Here is a 27507-nt window from a genome sequence, read left to right as displayed (position 1 = left end):
GGAGGTGTTTTGAGGCAACTTCCTACCTCTGTAGCATCAAACAATTCTCTGTCCCTGGTGAAACCCTATTATGTAACAACATAAATGCCTTGACATAACAGATTTCATCCCATTTGTCTAACTGTTGGCAATATATTTCTAATTGAATGATGGTACAGTAATTTAAGGAACCATTTAGGGGCCATTTTCTCCTGCAGTCTAAAATATACATAGGCCACACAGTATTACAATAAAGAACCCATTCCTCCTTAGACATTGGATAATGGCTGTATATGCTCCAGTCTGCTAAAATTCTACTCAGTGAGCTTCCTTCAGGAGCCAACACAGAAAAGCCCTTATTGTCCTAGATGTACAGGCCAAAAGCTATGACCAAAAGAATGTAGGCAAACTGGGAACATATAAGCAGAACTTGGACCCACAGCTCGATTATTCCAAATGAGTGCTCACAAGCAAGTTTTCTACTAACCAATCTCACAAACAGCGGCCTCCAAACAATGGCCTCCCAAAACTTGGCCAGTCCTCACCAGGACCTTGGTTCACAGACCCAAAACTCAGGTGATCCTCATCCCTTCTGAGAGTCTATGCCCTACCCAGACCCATTTCCTTTCCACTTACCAGGCATACATAAGCAGCCAATGCCTCATGTGGGTGTGCAGAGAATTTCCCAGAGATTGGGAAACCCCCTAGTCCAACTCCTGGGGTATCAGCCTGCCACAGGCAGCTAGGATCCCACCGGAGTTGCCATTACTATTACTGTTACTGAACATCATGGGGTCCTACTGCCCACCTCCCATAGGCAAACTCCAAAGGCAGAGGTCTGGTGAAAAAGGAAAGAGGCCATTTATTCAAAAACCACACAATTTTGGAAGAATGGCAGGCTTCCATCTCAGAACCATTCCCTCTAAAACACCCAAAGAAAAACCCCCACCACCTTTTGCCAGATTAATTCAAGGCTGCACCTGGAATTCCTTCTCCCATTTAAAAATACCATTGTTTGAGCCCTGGCTGGTGCGGTTCAGTGGATTGAGTGCCAGCCTGCGAACCAAAGGCTCACTAGTTCGATTCCCAGTCTAGGGCACATGTCTGGATTGCAGGCCAGGTCCCCAGTAGGGGTAGTGCAAGAGGCAACCACACATTGATGTTTTTCTTCCCTCTCTTTCTTCTTCTCTTCCCTTGTCTAAACTAAATACAATCTTCAAAATAAATAAATAAATAAATACCATCCTAAAAGGAAACACAGGTGGCTACAGCGTGACCATCCAGGTGGCTTAGATAGTTCCCAGTTGCAGGCTGGCTTCAGGCATCTTCCTGGAGTCTGCATCTTTCTGGAATCTGTGTGCATGAGTGCCCTACTTGTCGTGTGCTGTCTGCCCTTCTGCTTGCTTCATGCTGGCCCACCCCCTGTGCCCCATCCCTCAGGCCATTGGCTTGCTGGAGCATCCATGCACCTGACTGAGTAGGACTGTGCCACACTAGTCACCTACACCACCACTACTTTCTGCGCTGGGAGGGGCCCCAGGCCTGTCACCTGGCCAAACAGCTTCTAGTGCCTGCCAGTATGCGAGCGCTCTGCTCCCTTTGACAGGGACTCTGTCTGCCCTCTATTTAAATCTCTGGTCTGAAAATTCCATGCACTCTGGAAGTAAGTAAGAGGGCTTTTTCCCTCTTTCCAAACACTTCACTAGTCTGGTGCATGCTCCATGCAGGGGCCTCTTCCCGCTGTATCACACTGTGCTGCTCAGTTGCGGGGTCAGTGCAACACCTGTGCACTTGCCTGTTTATCGTTGACCTGGGGATATGCTAATCTGTCACACAACACTCTGAGGTTTCAGTCCTGCCACCTCTGGCATTTCCTGACCTCTCCCTTACCATCGGGAACACAGGCTGTCACACCCCACCTCAGGATCCCTTCCCTCTCCTCAGCGATCTCACCAGATCCCTGTGTTATCAGATGGAACAGGATGGAGCTAGAGTTTGTCATGCTACACAGAGTGGTATCAATTTAAATCTCATGAATGCTTATTTCTGAAATTTTTCATTTAGTATTTCCAACCACTGTTGACTGCAGATAACTGATCCAGCAGAAATCAAAACCACAATAAGGGGGTCCTACTGTTGTCAGAAGTGATTCTGTTGGAAATTCAGTTTCTCTTCCAAATCTCAACCATGTCCCAGTTTGCTTCTTCATCTCCCTGAGATCTCCTTGTGGAAGACCTATTTCTGTTTCCTCCCTAGACCTCCTTATACATACTCTGTTATGTTACTGCTCTTTGCTTCTGTTAGTCTCATCCCCTGTTCTGGCTTTCATTTGTTTCACCGCGTAGCTTCCACTTGAGTTGGCCCTGGTCTGACACAATGCATTCTGGGAATATATTGTCTAAGGAAGAGAAGGATTAAATAGAATAATGACAATAGTGACTTTCTTGCTGGCCTGAGATGAGCTGAAGAGGAAGAGGAAAATTCTTTGGCTACCATTTTGGTCAGAGTCACCCCAAGGGAAGCAGCACAGTGATCACAGGCTTTAAGCACTGGTACTAATTTGACAGGATAGCTAGGCCATGACATTGAGACAGGGATGGTGATAGATATGTTTTTTTTTTTAAACAAGTACTAAAGAGAGACCCAAGGCCTATATCACATCAATTCTATACATTCATCCAATGCCACCCTTCCTCCCCCCAATCAGAGAAATGCCAGAGAGGCTACCTCTTTCCCACATTCCTCTCAAGCTACATATTTTCTGACTTTTTTTCTTTCTAGGATATACTGGATATTCATTTTAACCTGAATCCTCCAGCCTGTGAGGGGTAGAGAGTAGGGTGGATGGTACACAGTGTGATATTACACCACCTGAGTCCACCACCTCCTGGGGATGCCTGACCTGGGCAATCATTTTTAGCCTGGTATTTCCTGGACATGGACCAAGGACTGAGGCCAGTGACAGAAAGGCTAAGATAGCACTGGCTCTCAGGAATATTTGGCAGTGATGAGTTTTCATTGGGGAAAAAAGTGGTTGGCTCATTTCCAACTTCTTTATCTTTGAAATACTGCCAAAACTATAACCTTAATAATGAAAACATCTTGAGGAGAAAGGCTAATTAAATCCCTGAAACATTAGACTTCTGTAATGTTTCAAGAAAGGCAGTATACCTGGGTAGCTGTGTTTCTAAAGTTATAACTTCAAGCAAATTATAACTGCAACTTGTATAAATTATGTAAAGTAAAACTTCAACCCCAACTAAGTGTTTTGAGCAGATGAACCTGTTTCCATGACCAGATATGACCCATTTATATTTAGAAACATTTGTTTCTATGAAAAGAGTATGCTCCTGCCTTAGAAAACAATCTGTTCTTTCAAGTGAGTTAAACACATCCCACAATGCCATTTTTATAGGAAACCATTCACATGGGGTTCTTAGCAATCACTTTCGGAGAGTCCCCGCAGCTGCTTGTAGCTGCACAGAAGGGCCCTTACTCTCTCTGAGTTTTGCTCCCCACAGGGGATGGGGAGACTCTGAGAGCTGAGAGGAGAAGGTATGTGTTGGGTGTCTTAGTATTGAACTTGATGTATATTATAGGTCTTACAGATATAACACCATAACCTATGAAATATACTATCAATTTGATTTTCCTGGTTGTAGGTTAAATAGGTTTTTGTGGGCTGCCTTGGAAGCTTATTTACTGTCTACAATATTATTTCCCTCATAAAATTACTTAGAGACCTTTTGAGATAAAACCCCTTCATAAGTCAGTCTTGATTACTTTAGCAGACGCTTTCCCCATAGTAGTACAAAAGTGAATTTTAACTCCTCCTACATTACATGGTTATAAGTTCTAAGAGTTTTGCATGTGATCTTATGAGGTTTAATTATATATATAATATATAGATAGATAGATATAGATATAGGTATATCTTACTTTATTTTGAGAGATTATCATAGTCATTGGTGAATCCCAAGAAGAAGTTATGCAGGATGGGGCAAAGATATGTTTACAGTTGTTTGTATGGAAAATAATACAATAATTAATAAATAATAATGTGAGAGTAAACCCTGTGTTCTGCATACTCACAATGATAAAGTTACTTTTTTCCCACCCTGTATTTATCATCATCCATAAGATCTTTCTTTGAAGAAGTCATATGTGAGTAAAATGGCAAATAAAAGTACCATCAAAACATTTAAAATACAACTTTATTATCATGATACTTTCAAATATTGGGATTTTTTGTTGTTGTTGTTAATGATTAGATTTGTTAAGTAACTGTCCAGACTTGTAAACATGCTATAAATCCATTAAGTAAATACAACAGAGTTTTTTGGTAATAATATAACAATGTCAAAAATAATAAAAATTGAAAACTATTATTAAACTTAAAAAAATTTAGTCTTCCAGCTAAAATACTACATTTTCACGGTTGTATAATCTTTCAGGCTGACCCTTCCAAGCCACTAGCCACTAGAAACCTCACAATATTCCCTGTGACATAAGCAGGAGTTAGATATTCAGATAGTACTGCATTATCTTGATACACTCACCTTCAGAAAAGCTAGATAAGTGGCTATTTACAAAGAAGGCCCCATGAGAAAAAAGGTTTTGAGATAACTGTGGCCAAAAAAGTATTAAGACATGGTGCCAAATAGGACCAGGTCAAAAGAGGTGATCAAGAGGAAATAACCCTGCTGAAGGATTTTGCAGCCTTGTGACTGTCCTTGTTCCTCAAAGAAAATAATTTGCTTTGGCCCTAGCTGGTGTAGCTCAGTGGATTGAGTACAGGCCTGCAAACCAAAAGGTCACCAATTCAATTCCCAGTCAGGACACATGCCTGGGTTGCAGGCCAGGTCCCCTGTAGAGGGTACACGAGAGGCAACCACACATTGATGTTTCTCTCTCTCTCTTTCTCTTTCCCGTCCCCTATCTATAAAAATAAATAATAAAATCTTTTTTAAAAAATAAAAAATAATTTGCTTCCATTAGATTGAAGCCCATGGCCTTTCACCCTTAGTACAAAGGTAATAATCAGTGAACTACACAAGCAAACCCCTTCTGTTAAATTTTCCTGTTTTTTGTTTGTTTGTTTTCTTTCAGTTTTATCCAAGTATGAAAACCAGATTACTATTTTCACTGACTACCTAGAAGAATTTCCAGACACAGATGAGCTGGTATGGATCTTGGGGAAACAGCATCTCCTTAAAACAGGTAAGGTTTAAAAACACAAAACAAAAACAGGTAAGGTTTGGTAACATTTGTCTGTGAGACCCAAAATGAGGTGGGTGCTTGAGGTTAAGGTCCTATATGTTTTTCCTCCTTGAGTTGGCAGAACATTACCTTGAAACCTGTTAATTCTACTCCTAGGCAGATTTATCATACAACAAAAGGAGTTTCAGCCTTAGGCCCTTCACTTGCACAGGCCCCTTCCAAGACCCTAAGAGGCCAGTTTTGCATGTTCACACCGTCATTAAGTGTTTGTACAATGTGAAAAATCACATATTTGTATTATTTTCCTTAAATAAGAACCCCTGAATTCTATAAGCCTTAGGTCCCAAAAAAGTATGGAGCCACTCCTGGTATCACTTACTAGTATCTAGTCTTTGCTGATTGGGCTACATACTTTTAATTCCTCACATGCCCTTTTCTGTCTAGATTAAAAACGCTATCACTCAGAAGACTTCTAAACAGTCCATGGCTGTCTGAAACAATATCAGACACTGAGAAGTCTTGTAGTTTTAGATATTTTGTTGACTGTAGTTCTGCCTTAATTTATCCTGATTTTATATAGAACTTACAGCTATTGTAGCTAGATAGATGGAGAGGAGGCTTCAGTTTTTCTTTCTTACCTTTACAGTCTTGTAGATTGGGAAAGACCTTTAAACCTAAAACTGCTACCTTGCACTCAGATAAAGCCTGAGCTTGGAGAGACAGTTCTGATTTTGTATCTGTTTGAGAAAAGGCCATAGGATAGAGGGAAAAACAGGAAGAAGCTGATCAAAAGGCAGGAGAGGAAGTTGGGTATTTTGTAGCTCCTGAATCTGGCTTCATCATTTTGATAGGCAAATCCTAAACAGGGCAGAATACTCAAGGATAGCAATTAGGAGAATCTTTCTGTTCAGACTTTTCTCCTGCCTTAGATAAATCACTTGCTCTTTCTGGAGTTTAACTCCCTTCACTAGCACATACGGTGAAGGGCTTGGAGATCATCTCTTCTAGTTCTGTATTCCATGACAACAGAAATCTCTAGATTGTCAAACATGCCCATATTCAAATGTTCAGTTAGAAAATGCCTTTTAAGTGAAATTCTTAAGATGTCCATATAACTTCCCCAGCTGTTCTAGCATATAGGCAAACTGAGAGGTATAGAGAATATCAGAGGAAAGAGTGACTGATCTGAACATTTTGAGAGGAAGTATATATAATAGTATGTAACATTTATCACAGGCTTACTGCATACTGTAGCATCTAAACATTTTCCATGTATCAACTTGTTGAATGCTCACAGCCCTATGGAGTAGGTACTATTATCCTCCCCATTTTACTGATGAGGAAAGTGAATCGTAGTGACAAGGCTACACAACTGGTAAGTAGCAGAGTCAGTGTTCAAACCCAAAGGAGTTTGACTCCTAAGAATCTTTCTCTTAACCTTTAGACATCTGCTTCCCAAAATGTGCTGGACATTCTGGGCATGAAAGGGCTGGAAAATCTGGACAGTTCAATTTTATGATTAGTTCAAAGGAAAGGCAGAACAGAAAATAGAAACTATAGGCTAAAATTGAATTTCCTTTTTTTTTTTAAATGCAATGGCTATAAGTTCTACACAGAATACAAGCATGGCTATGTTGTTAAAAAGGGGAAGAGAGAAGACTAAGATAGAACCACATCTAAGTACCAATGAGAATATGGAAGCCATATTTGTGGCCATCAAATTAAATTTGTCATAAAATACAAGAAAGCAAGCTTTCAAAAAAGATATAATTTTTTATGATGTTATACATCCATTTAGGTTATAAATGCCAGTTGCTCTAGGTCAGGGTTGTCAAACTCATTTTCACCGGGGGCCACATCAGCCTCGCATTTGCCTTCAAATGGCCTAATGTGATTTCAACTCCTTAAGAGTTAACATGTAGTCACATTTATATAGTCCTAAAATTATTTCAGCCCTTTGAAGGCAATGGCAAGGCTGATGTGGCCCCCAGTGAAAATGAGCTTGACACCCTGCTCTAGGTGGTACTGATATACTTCTTACATGCTTAATTTGCTTAACAGGGACATTTCCTTTTTAGTTAAATGTGTACACCTGTGTGCCACCCCTCCCACACACCCACACCCAGTTTTAGATAACAGACAATGAATACTAATGACAGATCCAATCAATTGTCATCATTCAAGCAGGGGCTAAATTGCCTTGTTAGTGAGTTATTCAGTGTCCTTGCTTATCCTATTCCTTGTCTTCTGGCCATGACCCAGTGTTAGTACCCGCCAGAGCCATGGAGCTCATTGAAAAAGAGACAAGAACCACACAGCATCATTGTAATACTCAGTGGCTCTAGTCAAAACATAGGTAGGAAGAAATGCTGAAGTTATTTGTTTAAAATGAGATTGGATTTCCTATGAATTCCCCTAGCCCCAAAACAATAGAATTAACTAGTTATTTGAAAATGAGTTTGTTGCTAGCTCAGAAATCAAAGGCAAATATGAGATATAGTAATTTAATTTGAATTTCACATTTAATTACAGAAAAATCTAAGCTGTTGTCTGATATAAGTGCTCGTCTATGGTTTACATACAGAAGGAAATTTTCACCAATTGGTAGGTATATCATTTGTTGTACTGTGCTTTCTTCCTTGTAGATAGCTTGCTTGAAGTTATCAGTGACTTCATAGAAACCTCCAAATTAACAGCTCATTATGGTTAAGAATTTGATTTAGGGGAGTATTTAAGTCTTACACTTTATGCAAAAGATTCATTGTCAAGGTACCTCGTCATGTATGTCTCCATAGTGTGAATGTATAATGCCAGTATTGTTTTGAGCCCACCTCTAAGTGTTCAGGCTCTGGATAGTATTATTTATTTTACTTCTGAGAGTAAGGAAAAAGTCACTTTTGGTTTGAGCAGTGTTTATTAAATTATAATCTACTGCTTTGTGCAGCTTCTTGATTATTAGAGACAACTGTACCTGAAGGAAAGAAAATAATTATTTTGATTGTTTTTTCCTATGAAATGAAAACACCTTGCCACTGGGAGATAATTAGGCCACTTGGACCTAATACTAGGCTGTTAGAGTACCAGCTGCTGTCTAGAAGAAAGGACAGTTTAATGAGCTAAGTGAACAGGCTCTCTCTAGAGAAAATTTGCAAAATGTTTGCAAGTAGGGTGACCTACCTATTCCTAGTATCATGTCCCTGTATGAAAAGATTACCAAACCCAAATGGTGGAAGCTATTTTCCTAGCAGGAAACCTGGCTGACCAATTCTGGTGCAGTACTGGACCTAGTAATTAGTGTCAGATCCACCTTTCTGATAAGTACCAAAAATGGAGTCCATACAGACAAATTTTTTTTTGCCCTCCACAGGAAATACCTTATCCATAAAACAAACAAAAGAACAATTTTTGGTACCCAGTGATTCTAAACTGTTAACTTTCTCTGGGTGGAGAGGTTTTTGCAAGTCTTGAAAACATTTACAGTTCAACTCTGACAACGTTTTAGCAATAAATGCTCTCTTCTTTATGTGGGCTTCATAGCATCTTTTCCACACTAATCAGGCCAATAATCCCAAAATGAGCAAAAGATAAAGAACTCCCCTTCCAGCTCACAAATAGGCTCAACCCTCTTCTTGTTGCTATAGCAAATCTTCAGTCCCCACAACAAAAGGAAAGGGACAGCCACTGTGGCCCACTGGTCTTATAAGCTTGATGGCCCCCTTTAAAGTTAACATATTTTGCCATGTATAATGCGCTCCCTCCCATGTATAATGTGCACCCATGTTTTTGGCCCAAACTTTCAGGAAAAATATCTTTCATTTAAATTTTTTAATTCAATGTTTTACTTATTTATATTTAGGAACAAAACCAGTTATCGTATTCCAGGGAATTATTTTGCATACAGATATCATTATTGCTTTCAGGAGTTACACTTTTAATGCATAAGCATAAATAAAAGAATTAAAAAACATTTATTTAGCTACAGAATTAGAACTACCTATGTATAATGCACATCCTTATTTTTCCCTCAAAATGCAGACAAAAAAAGTGTTTTAAACACAGCAAAATACAGTATTCTTTGTGATCATGCTTATGGCATACTTTTCCACTTCCATATTGGGAAAGAAAAGAAATGAAAGCAGAATATCTCCTCTGCCATCCAAGTTATCTGATTTCACTGGTGCCATGAAAAAAGATACTGAGCTCACCCTGGCCACATATGTGGGATTTTTGATATATCAAGTGTTCTTAAAATGGAACTCTTTCTCTTATTTTATTTATTAACTAGTTTTATGCCACTTAAAGATGAAGTACACTTCTAATTTATTAATAGCACTCTTAATTGTGACCTTACTGATATCACCAAATATTTACATTATCCTTACTGGGTTGTAGAACACTTCCACAGATACTTTCTCATTTAATTCTTAGAATACCCATTAACGATAGGCAGGATATATGCTATTATCCCAAGTCTATAGATAAGATTTACATTCCATAATTTGCATTACTAGAGACTGGTCTTCTGATGCCTAATTTAAGACTCTCCTCGTTTTACATTGTCCTTCTTGCTGTTCATATCTCTATAATATACATTTGGAACAGTCAAGAGCCTTCCAGATCTCTTTGACCATTTTGATGATTGCCTTTGGTAGCATTTATTTGTTAACTAAGGTAAGACTGGTTTCCCTGAATCTAATGAACAAAATAAACTGACAAACAAAATAGAAACATGGCTACATGGAATAGACTGACAGTTGTCAGTGGGGATGAGGATTGAGGGCTGGATGAAAGAAGGTGAAAGAATTAAAAAAAAATACACACACACACACACACACACATATATATATATATAAAACACAGAGACACAGACAACAGTGTGTTGATACTCATAAGGAAAGGGGAGTAGGGGTAGGTACAGGTGGGTAAAGGAAAAGAAAGTAGGCACAAAAGACACTCTGAGGCAATGGGCACATGATATAGTTGGCAGATGATGTTTTGTTGATTTGTACACTTGAAACTTGTATGCTTTTGTAAACCAATGTCACTCCAATAAATTCAATTTAAAAAGACTAGTTTCTCTGAGAGGTGAGCTGTGCAAAGGCAGGTTTTATCAGCCAGATGGTGATATGGGATGGACTAAGTGTCCATAGTCATACATGGCAGCCATCTACCAAAATTGCATGTATACGTAGAAGTCTCCAAGTAGAAAACATAAGGGGTAGATTTTGTTCATTTGTTTGTTTTGTTTTTGGCCATAAAATCTGTTTTGGTTAACTCAGCATTAACTTTGCAAGTTCCACCCTATAACACACCCTGTTTGATATCTAGCTATATCTCTTGCCTCTGTTTTCAGGGTATGTGTGTCGGTCTGTCTTGTGTGATCCACAGGTATGCTGATTGTTTGGTGGAAGGGCAATTTCAAGAGCTCATATTCACTGCCCTCCATTTTGCCAACAGGGGGAACAGGCCCTTCGTCAGATGCTGGCTGGGGGTGTATGCTGCGCTGTGGACAGATGATGCTGGCTCAAGCTCTTATCTGCAGACATTTGGGAAGGGGTGAGTTAAGTTTGCTCTCTATACTGCCTTAGAGATCTCTTCAGTAGCGCTTACTGCTGGTGGTTTCGCATTGGTACTGAACTTGAGGAACACTCACTAACAGAGCCATAGCAGTTCCTAAAGTGTTCCCTGTAAGCTCAAGTGGTATGGGTGATAAGTTGACAAAGTCTCCCATGAGAAGGAAACAGGTGACATTTCCTTGTAATTTACCAAGCCAGAGAGTTATTTTCCTGGGACACAATTGAACATTGAGGCAGGTGTGTCATTAATTTCCATCTTTGCTAGTGTTTGACTGGGTCCTTAAACAGGTCAGATAACAAAGGGAGCAGGAGGAAAGGTGTGGTGGTAAGTCTGTTTCTTGACCTCATTTAAAGTATGTGCCTGCCAAAGGATGTAAATGACATAAAGGAAGTGTCTAATGAGGGAGCTAGTGCTGTTTTGCTTTTGGTTCACTAAAGATGTTCATTTGATGATAATTAAGGGATCCTTAAATTAGCTTCCTCAAAAGGGCATTTCATTAAGAATATCTCACTAGCCCTGGTTGGTATGGCTCAATGGATTGAGTGCTGGCCTACAAACCTAAGGGTTGCCGGTTCAATTCCCAGTCAGCGCACATGCCTGGGTTGCAGGCCGTGTGACCGGTCGGGGGCTCATGAGAGGCAACCACACATTGATGTTTATCTCCTTCTCTTTCTCCCTCCCTTCCCCTCTCTCTAAAAATAAATAAATATTTTTTTTTTTAAAAAGAATGTTTCACTCATCACTTTTGGAACTCTTAAGTCTTGCTTTCTTAAAACCTGTGTGTTTCCCCATGGGTATCTATCTGTAGGCTGACTCTGACCTGGATGCCAGCGATGCATGGACATCCATGTGTAGGCAATTGGGTGAAAGTCTGGTTCAACTTGAGCAGGAGGGAGTGAAAGGACACCTTGAATGAGATTGGGCTCTTGAACTCATTGAGATCAGAGGCATGGAAACATTATTCCTTTTTCCCACTGCACAGCCTCACACACTCTGCTGCTATTATCACTGACAATTGCAGGAGGGTCTGGGAGGTTTGAGGGCCTAAAGCCTGTTTTTAAGGGTTTAAGATATCCTGTGCCTGCTTTCTGTTTAACAGATGAAAAAACTGAGTCTTAGGAAGTAAGGTGACTTGCCTAGAGTCCAACAGCAAGAAAGCATAGATTTGGAAATACAATGCAAATCTTCTGTCTCCTTGACCAGAGATTTCTCTGTGGCACACATATTTCTTAGAGCAGACTTGTTCTTACTATTTAACTTTTTCTTATTTATAAAACACTTTAAGATGACACTTCTGTAAGTGAATTTTGTGAAAAGCAAACTGGAAGAAAGAACCCCATTCCGCTGTTTCAATTGTTTTAATGTAAAAGCAAGTAACAGGAAGAATTGGGGGATAGGTCTTGTAGCAAAGATAAATTAGAAGGTGTAATTTTGTAAAGAAGTATTTTGGAGTGTCTTCTATTTGATTATTGAGGTGAGGTCTTTACTTATCACCATCATCAGAAACCTTTTAGTGGTACTTGCAGCCAGCTAATCAAGATTTCTCCAGACTTGGACAATTTGGTAGCCGATGAAAAACCGCTGGGTATAGTTTGCCCTCTGAAGTTGGTGCTGAATATGAAGTTCAAAACTTTGGTTTCAGAAATACTAGAAGCAAAGAGAATGGAAGACTCTTGAAACAATGGCCTTTGGCTTCAAGAATATTCCAATTGTGAATTCAAAGTCTCTCTAATACCTCAGGAGAGTCTTGTAAGCAAATTAAGACTCAGAATTCTGTCCCAGTAGACAGAGTCCTTAGAGCTGCGGGAATGGGAGTAGTGCATCCCATCCACAGCAGTGATTATAGCAAGTTTTTGCAGTTGTCCTCAGTAGCAATAAGTAGCCTTTGTAGGACTCGGGGTATGGTGTCTAAGGCATGAATGGGATTCCTCTTGATTTGATTATTTTGGTTTTGGTCGTAAGAAAACCTTGAATGACGATAGCAAAGGTATTTGTTTTTCCAAAGCTCAGTGTGGACTTTTTAAAGGTTGTGTAAAAATGGTAGCATGACAGTTTTTTAAAGCTTCCTTCACTTTAAATTGTGTATATTCCCCTGTGAACTGTTGTGTGTCAGAATAGCACTTGCCCCCCATGAGACTTTACTGGCAATGCTGCCAGAATATAAGGACAAAGCTCTTACTGTTTGTGTGAAGATGAGACACTGGTGTCTGGGTGATATACAGATATATTGCCCAGTTTTGTGTGACAGCCTGACCAGAAAGGCCTTTGTGAGACTGTTTTCATATATTTATCTAGCTCAAGCCCTGAGGCTAAGTCCATTCCTTGGTCAAGTTCTTGTTTTACTCTTGCTTTACACCCATCAAGTCTTTGAAAATAATCAGTTTCCGGATGTCTTTGTGATCAAAATTCAAGTTTTTTAGGAACCTTCTAAGTTGATCATTCCTGGCTTTCAGATACAGCCTTTTTTGTTGTCCTTCTAACCTTGTAGTTATAACAAGAGTTCAGAGAAGTAATAAGCAATTATAAAAATTACTTAACTCATCTTTTTCCCCTAAAAGACTGGAACTGGGAGAAACAAAAAGAACAACCCAAAGAATACCAGCGGATCCTACAGTGCTTCTTAGATAGAAAAGACTGTTGCTATTCTATTCATCAAATGGGTAAGGTCACATCAGTGGTTTAATGACAATAACTGCTCCCCGAATTCCCTGCCTTGCATGTGGCTCCACTAAACTGTCCATCTGTTTAGTTACTTAGGCAAAAAAAAAAAAAATAGGATTTTGTGGCATGCTGGAAGACCTTTTCCTAACTTGTTTATTTCTTTCCACTTAAAAACAGCACAAATGGGTGTAGGAGAAGGGAAGTCAATTGGTGAATGGTTTGGACCAAATACAGTCGCACAGGTGTTAAAGTAAGTAAAAGAGTCTGGCATTCACTTTATTATACTGTCTCTTATGCCTCCCTCCTCTGCCAACTCAATGTTCCATCAGTCTTACTATTCTTGCCATCACACTAAGCCACCAAAAATCTATACCGTATTGCTCAGACAGTTCTTTGAAATGTGTAACAGGACACAACTGTCTTGGTACATCAGAGTTATAGTCATTACTACAAGTATATGTGGTGGCACATCAGGACTCATTCAGTATTTCCTACACAGCCTACACATGGGTGCTGGGGAGGCACTAGCATGAAAGTCACTTTGAAGCCAAAATATTCATACTAAGTAGTGGAGGCTGAGCCAGCTTAGGCAAGACATGGACTCCCACCCTGTAGAGTATTTAAAACCCACTCATTCATCTATTTATTTACTCAACATTTACTGGGTACCTTTACTATACTAAGTGCTTGGTGTATAGAAATGAACTAGGCATAGTCCTTGCCTCAAGGAACTCATGACTTGTTGGAGTAGAGAAACCCCAAGTGAATCTTGGAGTCAGTCCGTGGTCTCTTAGCAGACTTCAGGCACCCAAGCATTATATTGGGTTGGCCAAAAAATTTGTTTGTTTTTTTTTCCATAAGATGGCTGTAGTAGCACTTAGCTGTCTTTAGCTTCATTCAAAACAATTTTGTTAGATTGTATTGTGACAGATGTCATATCAGTGTGTATGAAAATCATTTTCAGAATTGGTGAATTTTTATGTAGCTATTTTAATATTGAAGATGGAAGAAAATATGCAACATTTTCAGCATGTTATGCTTTATTATTTCAAGAAAGGTAAAAATTCAACTGAAATGCAAAACAATTTGTGCAGTATATGGAGAAGGTGCTGTGACTGATTGAATGTGTCAAAGGTGGTTTGCAAAGTTTCGTGCTGGAGATTTCTTGCTGGATGTTGCTCCATAGTCAGGTGGACCAATTGAAGTTGATAGTGGCCAAATCAAGACATTAATTGAGAACAATCAACATTATACCATGTGGGAGATAGCTGACATACTCAAAATATCCAAATCAATAAAGTTATTGGTGAAAAGGAAAAATGTGTCATTTACTTTATGGAAAAAACCATATGGACTTTTTGGCCAACCTAATACTTTTGCACTTGTTCTGTTAAATCCCAGAATTTACCTCCCACAGCAAGGGTCAAGGTGGAGAGGCCAGGACTGATGTTTTGTAAGTGAATAGGGTGAGAGGCATCAGGACCTGCACCTGCAGGCCATCTCACCTGTTGTCACTCTAGTTCCTCACAACATATCACCAAATGAAAACTCCATGAGGGCAGAGTTGTAGTTGTATTTGGTACTGTTCACTGTTGGAACACTAGTACATAAAACTGCCCAGCACACATAAGTGTCTAGTAAATATTCGATGAATGAATGAAAATGGTAGCCAGAATCTGGGACTGGATTTAGGCATCAGAAGACTGAAATCATTGGATCTCCTTTGATGGAGCATGCTTCAATCCTGGGTTCTCTGGAGCATAACAGTGAAACCTGCTCCATGCAAAGTACAGATGGGGTGCTGATTCAATTATTAATCAGTCTTCAAAGAACTAGAATGCTTTGTAAGTGTTCTTGTGAGGGGAGTAGCCTGGATTTCCTGTGGACCCAGGTGAAACCTATATCTTTGCTCACAGTGTAGTCTGCCTGAAACCACTTTTACCTTAGTCTATAGTGCCTTTTGGGACACCATCAACTCTGCTGAGTGAGGATTTGGCAGTATTTTGGGAACCACTGTGGGTACCCAGGGTAGAAAGTGTAGGTTACAATAGCTGTGCTGAGCCCAAATCCCAATTTAAAATGGTTGGTGTTTAAATATTCCTCAGGATTTGCTTCTTTCTTCTCAATTTTGAGGTTTCCAACAAAAATATCAAATGGAAATATAAATTTTAAAAAGAATTTAAGTGGGTTCGGATTCAATTGTTATTTATTATCCGTAACAGCAGTACGTATTTTCATTATTCTTTGGGGAAAATAGAGTATATTAAAACAAGTAAACCAAAAGTATAATGGTAATGATCCTCTTTCTAGGAGCTACTTCAGTTTGGGAGACTGTTTTTTTCTTTTGTCTAGTGAGGCTGGACTTTACCCAGGAATCCCAGAGTAGCCAGGTTAAATGTGTTTTCTTTCAAACTGGCAAAAAGACAAGAAGATAAAGGAGAAATAATCATGATACTTTGTTCAGACCTCAGATAAGCTCTGAAAGGGGTTTTCTTTCTAATGTCTTAGGTCATGCAACTCAGCATGTTCTGTCTCTTCATCTGCGCACCCAAGGCCATCTGCAGCTCAGGTGTCCTCCAACAGTGTTCTCATAGCACATGGGAAGGACAGAAAAGATCACCTCTCCCTCTTTCTCTCTTGTCCTGGAGCTTATTCTCTATATTATCTATGCTCCCAAACAAATACACATTTTAATGAGTTTGTATTTATTGAAAAAAAAAGCAGTAAATCAGAGTATCTTTTATTTAAGGCAAGAAAACAAGATGTTTTGTAAGTTTTCCGTTTTACCCAAGAAAAGTAGCCTCATCTTGTGAGATATACTTTTCCATTTTGTAGAGCAGGGTCTCCTTTTCAAGGTTCAGACACTGTGACTTTGTGGCATGTTCTCAAGGTCCCTGAACACAAAATGTTTCAGTGTTTGCTCAAAGGAGCTGGAACTAACCTGAACCTCCTTGCTGAGGCTCAGTATCCAGTGACTTCAGAACACTGGGCATGGATTATGTTGCTTCCTGCTGGAATTCCCAACTTCCCAAATTGTGACTTCATTGTGTGTTGCTTTACAGAAAACTTGCTTTATTTGATGAGTGGAATTCCTTGGCTGTTTATGTTTCAATGGATAACACAGTGGTCATTGAAGATATCAGTGAGTCCCCAGCCTGTTTAACTTTCTGGGTGGTGGGTGATGAGGTCCTTCCTCACCGTTCCAAAACTGGGGGTGAGAGATAGATGATAGATGTATAGATAAACAGAGACAGATAGACACACACGCACACCACACACATGTACACATGCACATGCACCCCTACTCTCTGGCCTGCTCCACCAGGGCAAAGGAACTTATGGGAGCACAGGACTCTGGTTAATAATCATCCCCTGAACCCTATTTTCTCTTTCCTTTCAACTTTCTGAAAGGGAGAAAACAATTAGAGGATCTTTGCTGCTCCTTAGTGCAGTACCGGACCTTTTCCCTGCAGGACACCCAAAGTGTGGATAATCAATTACACCACCACCAAGTCTTCTGTGGAGGCTGATCCTAATCCAGCCTTGTGCTCCCCACTATGGGGTTAAAGAAACCAAAAGACACAGTCGTCCATGTCCCAAAGGCCCTTGCATTCTAGTTGAGAAAATGAGATTCTTTCAGTGAGCACATAGTATCTGACAGGAGGTAAGGGAGTGCTCAATTGCAAGCAGGAAAAGATGTAAAGGCTGGAAAAGTGGCCGGGGATTCCCATGGGAGGTGGGATGAGGTGGGTCCTACTGGGAGAGTAGAAGGTCTTCCAGGCAGGGGGTGTCATGTGAGGTGTCCCTTAATTTTGCCCTTGGCATATTTCCTAGGGCTGGGTATCCCTGATTTACTCAGCTCTCTTGTCTTCTGTTTCTAGAAAAAATGTGTTGTGTCCTTCCCTTGAGTGCTGGCATGCCCAGTGAGAGACCCTATGACCCTCTGAATCCTCCGAACCACAATAAAGCCACCTCTGCCTGCTGCCCAGCCTGGAAACCCCTGCTGCTCATTGTGCCCCTCCGCCTGGGCATAAACCAAATCAATCCTGTCTATGTTGATGCATTCAAAGTAAGTCACTCCCTTTTCCAAGCCCGTTGTCGCCTGCCCATCACATTGCCATGTGAGCACAGAGATCCGTGAGCAGCAGTCCACAAGTGAATTGAGAATCTTGCATTGTCTTTCCCTCTAGGAGTGTTTTAAGATGCCACAGTCTTTAGGGGCATTAGGAGGAAAACCAAATAACGCCTATTATTTCATAGGATTCTTAGGTAAGAAAAGAGGAATCACAAGTAAGTCAATGTGGGCTAGGGGAGGGCGGGCAGAAGGTTTGCATGGGAGACCTGGCAATTCCAGTTAGGGGACCCTTGTCCAACCTGGAAATGCTATGGTCTCTGGTCAGCTGCTTCTGTCTCTGGCCTGATCTGTGGAGAATAACACTGTGGTATGCCTGACAGAGCAGATCCCCCATGAATGGTTCATTCCTTGCCTCTTCATAAGATGGTTCCACGCTCTTTTCCCATGGGAATGCTCCTTGTTCACAGCATTGCTTCAGCATACCTCCCTCCTTTCTGAAGGGCCCAGGGTGACAGGGTATCACTCTCCTGGCCTTGTTGACCTCTGCCTTACTAGGGTTCTAGCAGTTAGGCTAGGGGCTGTCTTCTGATTTCCCAGGTCCACGCAGCTGGGCCTGCTGGCTCATTGTTCAGAACCATGACTGGTTGAGAATTAGAGGAGGCAAAGACAGTTATCCCTTTTCTGATAATGGAGGCTGAGCCTTGAAAACACTAACCTTCTAACAAGCAGCCCGGCATTCACTGCCTAGGCTGACACCTCTGGAAACCCAACCACCTTATTTACTAGCTGTGACCAGAGATACTTAAAGCCCTTTGCACACACGATGAGCTAGTCCAGTGCTTCTTAAACTTTATGCACAAGAATCACCTTGAGAGCTTTTTAAAATGCAGTTCAGTAGGTCTGGGGTAGGCCCTGAGATTGTGCATTTTTTAACTAGGTAGTGCTGTTGCTGCTGGTACACACATCACACTTTGAATAGCAAGGGCATAGACACATGGTTAGTGCTGAAGAGCCCCAGGAAGAGAGTGATGCAGCTAGGGAAATTTGGTGTAGGACCCCTCTTGCAGGAGTGGAGTGGCTTAAAACTGGACCTCGAAGAAGATTGCAAGGCACAGCCTTAGAATGGCAAGGGAGAGCCAGAGCAGTTGTGGGTAATGATATGAGGGATGTGCAGAGGACAGAGTGAGGTGGGCTTGGTCACCCTCTACCATCTCCTCCTTGGAGATGCAGGGAGGTGAGGTAGAGTGAAAACAGACATACCTGGCCTCACATGCCAGTCTCACACTTGCTAGCACTGTGACCATCAGAAGAGTATCAATTCTTTCAGTCTTAGGCTTTTCTTATGGAAAATAGGCCTAACATCTCACTCACCATGTTGTCACTCAGGAGAGCACTCAGTAAAGAGCTAAGCACCCTGCCTGACCTCAACATCTTTTTTCTTTTGTTTTTCTTCCTCTCTTTAAGGCTGGTGTTTCTACACAGTTGCCTCAGCTGTCTGTAGTGCTCCCTTCTATTGGTCAAGCCTAAGAACTACAACTTGGTGGAAAATTGGGAGGTTTTGAAGTACAAAAGCATAGTTATATACATTTCAATGTCCTCTGCTTCTAAGCTTTTAGGTTCCTGTCAAATAAATGTTGCAAAAAATCTATTTCTTATTATATGTGCTTGAGGACAAAGTTGAAACAAGCTGGAAGATAATTTTGGAGGGATCTCAGTAAATAGTGTATGTGACTCCTGGGCTCCCTAGTCTTCCTTATCCCAAGTTACCCAGACAGAATTCACCAAGTCCATGAAGTTCTTTTGTTTCCTGAGGCCACTGGGTTGGGGCAACTTCATAAAGTTTGACTACTCATGAAAGAGGTGTGGGAAATTCTTAGTTCCAGAGACAGAGGTTTACATAGTGCCTTCTACCTTCTAAAAATCCTTTGTTTAATCTTCACTTGAGGCTCCAAAGTCCCATTGATTCCCCCAACTCACCCCTTTAGTGTATTAGGTTCGGGCATCCATATTGGTAGAATGTCTGAAGGGAAGGAATGGATGACAAATGCCATTTTCTGAACAGCTGTCTTGTGTCAGGGACTCTGCCAAGTGTTCTCCCTCTTTAGATAGATGATAGATCATTATATATAGATGTATAGATATAGATATGTAGTTATATATGCATATAGAGCTATAGATAAATACATCGATATAGATATGTAGATATAAGTATATAGTTATATATAGATGTACAGATATAGATAATTATATATAGCTGTATAGATATACATGTATACATACAGATACATAGATGCATATAGTTAGCATAACATCCCTTTGAGGTAGAGATTGTTGTTTCCATTTACACCTGTTGAAACTAAGATTTAGAGTGGTTGTTTCCTTAAGATCACCCAGCTAGAAAGTAGCAAAGCCAGTATTACACCCCAGTTTGGTCATCCCTGCCTACTGTACCACATTGGTTCCCTAGTGCCCTGCTGTCTGGTGGGTAGCTGGGAGAAGCTTTGCTGTGAAAGACTCTGACTAAACTGAGACTCTGACTGTCAGATTTTTCCAGCATATAGAGGAAATGTTTGTCTCCTGTGGGGCAGTAGGGCCTGCCATCTGGAGATCTGTAGTGTGAGGCCTGAGTCTGCATTTGGTTGACCAGCCTGCCTCTATTCTTCAGGCCTCATTAGAGACCTTGGTTTAGTTCCCACCTCATTCCTAGAACTTTTTAGATTTTCTGCTAGAACTCTTTTAAGCATTCTCAGAAACAAGGCAGCCCGCACAGCTCCACTACACACATACACACATGAAAGGGTTGGAGGCAGAGAGGATGCTGCTGTTATTCCCAGCACTTTAACTTGAAACACACTAGCAGATTGGTTGGTTACAACCCTGCTTTGGGTTTGTATTTTCTTGTGCACAACTTCCGTCTCCTCTTACCTTTCTATGGTCTCAGGTAGACTTCCCTCTAAACATCCTAGTTGTTTCTGACTAATCTCACCCACCTACGGTCTGGGGGAACATGTCATATGGCAGCATTAATTTCCATATACTCTCCAACATTTATTTGTAGGGAAATACATTTGAGTCTAAGCAAGATACTTCTATGACTTCTTTGTATTTGCATTGTGTTTTAGCATTCCACAGAGGTGAATTCTCATTCTTATAATACCTTATGAGGTAACTGGAACAGGCCCAATGACCCCAGTTTAAAAACAGGAAAATTAAGACAGTGATTTAAGAGGCTTGTTCTAGGTCTATGATAGAGACAGGTTAAGTTTTCATGAGGCATCAGAAACACATTCTTTTCCAACAGAAGCACTTAGATGTGCCCAACACACTCCTGAATGCCATTGCAGGGAAGGTCTTTAGCGCATCCCTTCCTACCCCATCCTCCTGCTACACATGGTTTTCTTTTTTTTTCCTGCCTAACTCAGTCTAAAAACCACAGAAGTTTAGTTCTTTGTGTTTTTCTGCCTAACTAAGTCTAAACCACAGAAGTCCAGATGGTCTTCAGGCCTGGACAGTGAGGTTAGGGTGCCCCCCTGAGGTATTTCTGTCTACTCAGCATGCTGCTGGTGAGCATTAGAGGGAGTCTCAGCCCTTTGAATATCAGATAAAAGTCAAAATGTTATTATCCTGAAGCCCTCCAAGGTTATTATTTGGCTAGGCTTTTTCAATTTAATAAAGCATGACTTTCCTCTCATTTATAAATATTAATCATCTCAAAGTGAGTTTTCCCATAAAGCTGTATCTGTACTGATGTTCACGTGACCAAAGCAGTGTTTTCTAACAGGGATTACCAACTAGATAACAATGACTAGCTTGCTAGCTCATCAATACCCAGAGTCAGCTCCCTCATATTTCATCTACAGCAAGTCAGCATCCCCATTTCCTTTAGAGTCCAAGGTCTTTCTCCTTACCAGATGCACTCTCTGACCATAGGTATGAGAACCAATGGTCTGGAAAGAGATGCTTTCCAATGTTGAAAGGGGCAGGAAGCCCCCTAATAGCACCTGAACTCACAGCCTGGTGATTCTACCTACAACCTCTTTGCTGCTGCTCACAGAGCCTGCCACGTCATCTGTGATCTTTCATTTCTACCTTTTCCCAAATCTGTTGCTTTCTACTTGTGGACTTGGACTATGAGGAGATATGAATGCTAGGACAAGTCTTCTCATTGAATGAATAGATCTGGGTACAGGTGGCTTCCTTAGGCATGTTCACCTTTCTTTAGGCTTTCTGTCATCTCATTTTCATTGTCACCAAGGGAAGGGTTAGGGAGACCAGAGTGCCTCCTCCCGAGGATAACAGTGGGGCCAGAGCCAGTGGTTCTTTGAGGGTTAAGCATGTCTTATTCCAACAGGTGATGAGCTCATTTTCTTGGACCCTCACACAACCCAGACCTTTGTTGACACTGAAGAGAATGGAATGGTTGATGATCAGACTTTCCATTGTCTGCAGTCACCACAGCGAATGAGCATTCTGAACTTGGATCCTTCTGTGGCATTGGTGGGTATCTGAAGGTATGCCAAGAGATACACTGCCACCCTATTACAGATTGGTTCCCTGTGGGTTATCCAGGTAACTAGGTAAGGTGGCATAATATATTCACTTACCATCCCCAGGAGAGGTAGCATAGTGTAGTGGAAAATGAATGGACCCTGAAGCCAAACTACTCAAGTTAGAATTCAGGCCCTGCCACTTACTAGCTATGGACTTAGGAAGAGTCCCTTTACCTTTCTGAGCCTTAGTCTTCTCATCCCTAAAATGATTAAAACAGAAATTTCTTCCTTGTAGTGTTGTGTGAAGAATGCTGTGCATAAAACACTTAGCACAGTGCCTAGAACATTGCATACATTCCTTTTTCCCCCTTTTTATGGAATTTTTTTGGGTGGCACTGGTTAACAAAATTATACAGGTCTCAGGTGCACAGTTCCACAACACATCATCTGTACACTGTACTGGTGTGTTCACCACCCCAAGTCAAGTCTCTGTCCATCACCGTTTATTCCACCTATAGCTTCTTCTGCTTTCCCCCACGTCCCCTCCCCTCAGCAATCACCATAATGTTGTCTGTATTCATGAGTTTTTCTGTCTTTTTTCTTTTTTGTTCAACCCCTACAACCCCACCCAGCCCCCTAAACCCCCGACAGCTATAAGCCTGCTCTCTATGTATGAGTCTGTCTGTATTTTGCTTGTTAGTTCACTTTGTTCATTAGATTTCATATATAAGTGAAATTATATGGTTGTAAACATTCTATAAATGTTATTTATTATTAATGTTACCATCTTTTCCTCTTTTCCTTCTCACCCTCTAATTATTGCCACACAGGCAAAGGGACATAGCTAGGGATGGTGAAGAGGGCACAGCCCCCTGGGTAGACAGTGTCCATTCCTCTAGGCACACAAATCCAGAAAGTTGCAGGGTTTCCCCCTCCCCAGAAGTACCAATGCTGTTTACATACATTGAAGGGGTAGCTGCCTGTGAAGGAGCTGGTGGTTCTGAGGTCTATCTCTACCCTTTCTTCCAGTTTAATCCAATTTTCAGAGCACCAGTGTCCAAAGAGTCCTTCTCATATTTTGGACCACTCTTTCAGTACAGTACAATAGCTCTGAGGATGGAGAAGGAGGCTGATAGTTCTCTTTATTATAATAGATAATTTCCTTAAGGTCAAAGCCAACTTATTAAGTATTGCCTCTACCTGGAAGTACTATTTGGCTTTTGTTTACTGGTTTACTATTCTTTATAGATGTGTATATTTGTAAACTGAATGTAATGGAATTAATCCCACATTTTGGAGATTGGGCTTTAAGTTACTATATCTTATTTACAGTATGAGGGGAGAGGGATAGGGAGGGAAAGGGACAGGGAAAAAGGGAAAGAGACAGAATAAGAGAGAGAAGCAGAGACACAGGAGTAACAGAGGGAGAGGGAGATGGAGACATAGAGGGAGAGGGACAGACAAAAAGAGATGGGAGAGGAATGGGTGGGGGAGAATGAATGAGCAAACGCTTGTATCCAACTGTGTCAATAATCTAGGAGAGAGATAAGCCTAGTCATTCTTCCTCCTAATTGTTGGGAAATCACATCCAAGGAAAGTGGCCCACATCCCACATGTGACTCTGAGCCAGTGGCTCCATCTTACAGTACAGGGGGACCCTTGTTGGTGTCCCTCAACTGTTCTTTACGTTTGTTTTTATTTGTTGATTTTTGGGAGAGAAATGTTGATTTGTTGTTCTACTTATTTTTTTTAAGATTTTAAAAATTTATTTATTTTTAGAAAGGGGACGGGAGGGAGGAAGAGAGAGAGAGAGAGAGAGAAACATCAGTGTGCGCTTGCCTCTAGAGTGCCCCACACTGGGGACCTAGCCCACAACCCAGGCATGTGCCCTGACTGGGAATCAGACCCGTGGCCCTTTGGTTCACAGGCCAGTGCTCAATCCACTCAGCCACACCAGCCAGGGCTTATTTATGTATTTATTGGTTGAGTCTTGTATGTGTCCTGACTGGGGATGGAACCCACAACCTTGGCATATAGGGATGGTACTCTCACCAACTGAGCTACCTGGCCTAGGCTCCACCTGACCAGTCCTAAACTGTGTTCTTTTGCTTCCCCCCAAGGGATTTTTCTGCAAAGAAGAAAAAGACTTTGATAGCTGGTGTAACCTTGTTCAGAAGGTAAGGATATATGTTTTTGTTAGTCTTGAAAAACAAAAGTTATTCATTGTGATTCCTTTTTGAGATTGTTTTCCATAGTAACACAAACCTAGCCTGATATGACCTCATTGCAAGAAAAGGAAACTAAGATGTGGGGAACTGTGCATAACTTTGGGGGAACCAATGAAAATCTTTTGTTAGAAATATGCTTAGTAAGTCAAGTGAGCAATGTTTTAGCTATATTAAGTCATGAAATATTCAACTAATATTCTACCATTCTAACCTAAAATGACAATTTAATATAGCTCAGCCTAAATTTTTCCTTAGTCTATTCATGACAGAGATGGTTGAGAAACTAAACTACTTTGCTATGTATATAGTGGTCCAATTATGTTTAATGTATTCCATTATGGTGTAGGCCCAGCATGAGTGTCCAACATTTTGGCATCTCTGGGCCACACTGGAAGAAGAGTTGTCTTGGGCTACACATTAAATACATTGCAACAAATAATCACAAACAAGTCTTATAATGTTTTAAGTAAATTTACAATTTTGTGTTGAGCCACATTCATAGCCACCCTGGGCCACCTGTGGCCCCACGAGCCACAGATTGGACACTCATGCTTTAGAGGACTTGCCTTTCTATTAACTGCCTGATTTATATAAAATATAGTCATGCTGATAGTTAAAGGAGACTACAGTTTACATAAATCTGTGTAAATCCTAAAGCAAGTTGTTCCTTTGTGTGTGTGTGTGTGTGTGTGTGTGTGTGTGTGTGTGTGTGTAAGAGTATTTATTGTGCTGCTGGATCACCAATCTTTATTTCTGCCTCTCTCACCCTCAGCTTCTAACACACAGTTGGCAAACACAAGGCCTGTGGGCCAAATGCGGCCCTCTACCTTGTTTTATCTGACCCGGCACCTTGTTTCTACCTGCTGGCAGTGCCAAGCTCTTGCTTAACTGTTAAGGAATAGTTACATTTATACAGTCCTAAAATTATATTTGGCCCTTTGAAGGCAACCATGAGGCTGATGTGGCCCCAGTGAAAATGAGTTCTACACCCCTGTTCTAACACATGCCAAATATGTGGAAGATTGATAAACATTTATTTAAAAAATGAAGGGAGATCATAGGGAGTAGTTTGTAGAGCTCTGGATGGGGTGGCAAGTGACACAATGTTCTCCTATCTGCAAAACAAAGAGATTGGAGAGATGGGAGCCCAGATCCTCCTGCAGGTTTAAGGAAGGAAGATTTTTGTTCACAAGTGAACAAATAACACGAATGTCCCTAGCTGAATATGAAACCCCAGTTAATAATTAGCTGAGACATAAAGAATCCTTTCCTAAAAGTAATACTTCCATTTCAGAATGCAGCAAAACTGTTTATATCACATTTAAAGTTAGAAGAAAAATTTTCTGATAAGACTATGCCATTTAAATTGGGATGTATACCATAAGTATTGGACTAAATGGAAACCATGCCAATATGTACCAGTATTTCCTTGGGGCAGATTTTATTTGATTAACCAACATTTCTTTGGAGCCAACACTTCAGGAACATCTCTCCCCTAAATTGAATTGAGCCCATGGAACTGGCATATGACCCGAACCTTATGATGGAGTTTGGGCAGTGAGTACTGGCCTTCGATTGGATACTCCCTTCAGTGGCCTTCCTTCCTGGGAAGTTCTAGAATTGAAGAGGGCTGGGCCTTTAGATGGTCAAGTAGAACATGGTTGTGTTTGCTTGGCCTTTGCTTTCATCTTTCCACAACTAGGACACTTAGGGCTTGGGGTCATAGATTGCCAATTGGACAGAAATATAGTGACTCTGCAGTGTTTATAGCTGTTTCTGTATCTCCTCAGGAAATTCTAAAGGAAAACTTAAGGATGTTTGAATTAGTTCAGAAACATCCATCACACTGGCCTCCCTTTGTACCTCCAGCCAAACCAGAGGTGACAACCACTGGGGCAGGTAAGTGGTTGTTCAGGTGCTCTATGACTAGCAGACCCACATGTAGCAATTGGTTTATGAGACAGAAGCAATTGTCTAGACTAATCAAGAAATGGTGCTTGTGATTATTTGAATCCTCTGATAAACTGATACCAATTTCAAAGAATGCTAATAGCAGATAATGAGTTCAACGTAAAACTTCCATGTAAAATCATAATGACTAGACATTTTTTTCCCCATGCTCTGGTTCAGAGTAACAAATCAAAAGCTATGAATGAGTCAAAAGGTGCCTCCAAGTTGTTACAGAGCCTCATCCTCATCACTGCGATTAGGAATATGTAAAAAGTCTGATTATTTTGATTCTTTATAGAGAATTTCTAATACTTGACAGTGGTCCTATCTGTAAGCCTCCTTCACAACAGCTTTTCTTTAGCAAACAAATTAAAAATGCATAGTCTTTCCTACTCAGTAATATTTTGAACTTCATCCTAAGCATCAAGCTTTTCAACTCTTTCTCATTTCTGTATTCTGACAGAATTCATTGACTCTACTGAACAACTAGAGGAGTTTGACCTGGAGGAAGATTTTGAGATTCTGAGTGTATAGAAGAATAGTAGGAACTCAACCTGAGGTGTGTCTTTGATCTGGTACTAGAAGAACATGAACTCAGTGCATAAAACTTTTCTAGTCAGCAAGTGCCTGTTATGCCAACAGCATACAAATGTGATAGCAATCAATCCTGACTGAGCCAATCACTGTTCCTCAGAAAAAACAATGAATAACCCTTCCCCAGAATGAACTAGAACAATTATAAAATCTAGGAGCAAAGAGATTAGGAGTCATCCCTTGCTTCCCAGCTTGTATTACATAGCCACAGGGAGTCTGCCACTACTGAAATGAGGAGGTGGACATCTGGAACATAGACAGAAGTTCCCATCTTGCTTCAAGCATCAGCAGATAAGATATGGTTAACTGTGCTTCCTCACCCTTTCAGGTGTGACCTCTTTTGGGCTAAATACTAAGAAGCAGTTTATTCCTTTGTTCTAATAATAAAGTGATTACATCAGGGAGAAAAAGTTCTTGTAAAATTATTTGAATATGTATTTTGATGGATTATACTTCATTATAATTTATATCAGAAAGTTTGTCAAAGAAATTACATCAAATGTGGATTTATTGATCTCCTGACTCTTTGGGGAAAACTTACTAGTTAATGGGTCACCCACTTCTTTACTGATATTTTTGTCAGACATCACCCTGTCCTTAAATAAAATCACAATTGCCTAGATCAGAGGTCAGCAAACTTTTTCTGTAAAAAAACAGCTAGTAAATGTTTCAGGCTTTGTAGGCCATGCCGCCTCTGTCATAGCTATTTAACTGTTGTTGGAAGTACAAAAGC

At 40.7% G+C, this 27507-nt stretch overlaps 1 protein-coding gene across 1 annotated transcript in view; it reads left to right on the top strand.

Moving 5' to 3' along the window:
• ATG4A (autophagy related 4A cysteine peptidase) overlaps positions 1 to 27178 on the top strand; it is a 57067-nt gene extending 29889 nt beyond the window's left edge. The window contains exons 2-13 of the mRNA XM_045817588.1: positions 5089 to 5199; positions 7732 to 7803; positions 10657 to 10755; positions 13335 to 13436; positions 13615 to 13687; positions 16500 to 16579; positions 17319 to 17506; positions 17628 to 17706; positions 21864 to 22009; positions 24123 to 24179; positions 26021 to 26129; positions 26644 to 27178. Of these exons, the coding sequence (XP_045673544.1) occupies positions 5089 to 5199; positions 7732 to 7803; positions 10657 to 10755; positions 13335 to 13436; positions 13615 to 13687; positions 16500 to 16579; positions 17319 to 17506; positions 17628 to 17706; positions 21864 to 22009; positions 24123 to 24179; positions 26021 to 26129; positions 26644 to 26714 (1187 nt within the window). The 3' untranslated portion in view covers positions 26715 to 27178. The remainder of the gene's footprint in view (positions 1 to 5088; positions 5200 to 7731; positions 7804 to 10656; positions 10756 to 13334; positions 13437 to 13614; positions 13688 to 16499; positions 16580 to 17318; positions 17507 to 17627; positions 17707 to 21863; positions 22010 to 24122; positions 24180 to 26020; positions 26130 to 26643) is intronic.
• The last annotated feature ends 329 nt before the right edge of the window (positions 27179 to 27507 follow it).

The sequence above is a fragment of the Phyllostomus hastatus genome, unplaced genomic scaffold (assembly GCF_019186645.2).
Source record: "Phyllostomus hastatus isolate PE091 unplaced genomic scaffold, TTU_PhHast_1.1 phas_scaffold_28, whole genome shotgun sequence".
Classification (NCBI taxonomy): Eukaryota; Metazoa; Chordata; class Mammalia; order Chiroptera; family Phyllostomidae; genus Phyllostomus; species Phyllostomus hastatus.
The sequence above is the reverse complement of the archived record's forward strand: the minus strand, read 5'-3'. Positions and strand labels throughout refer to the sequence as shown.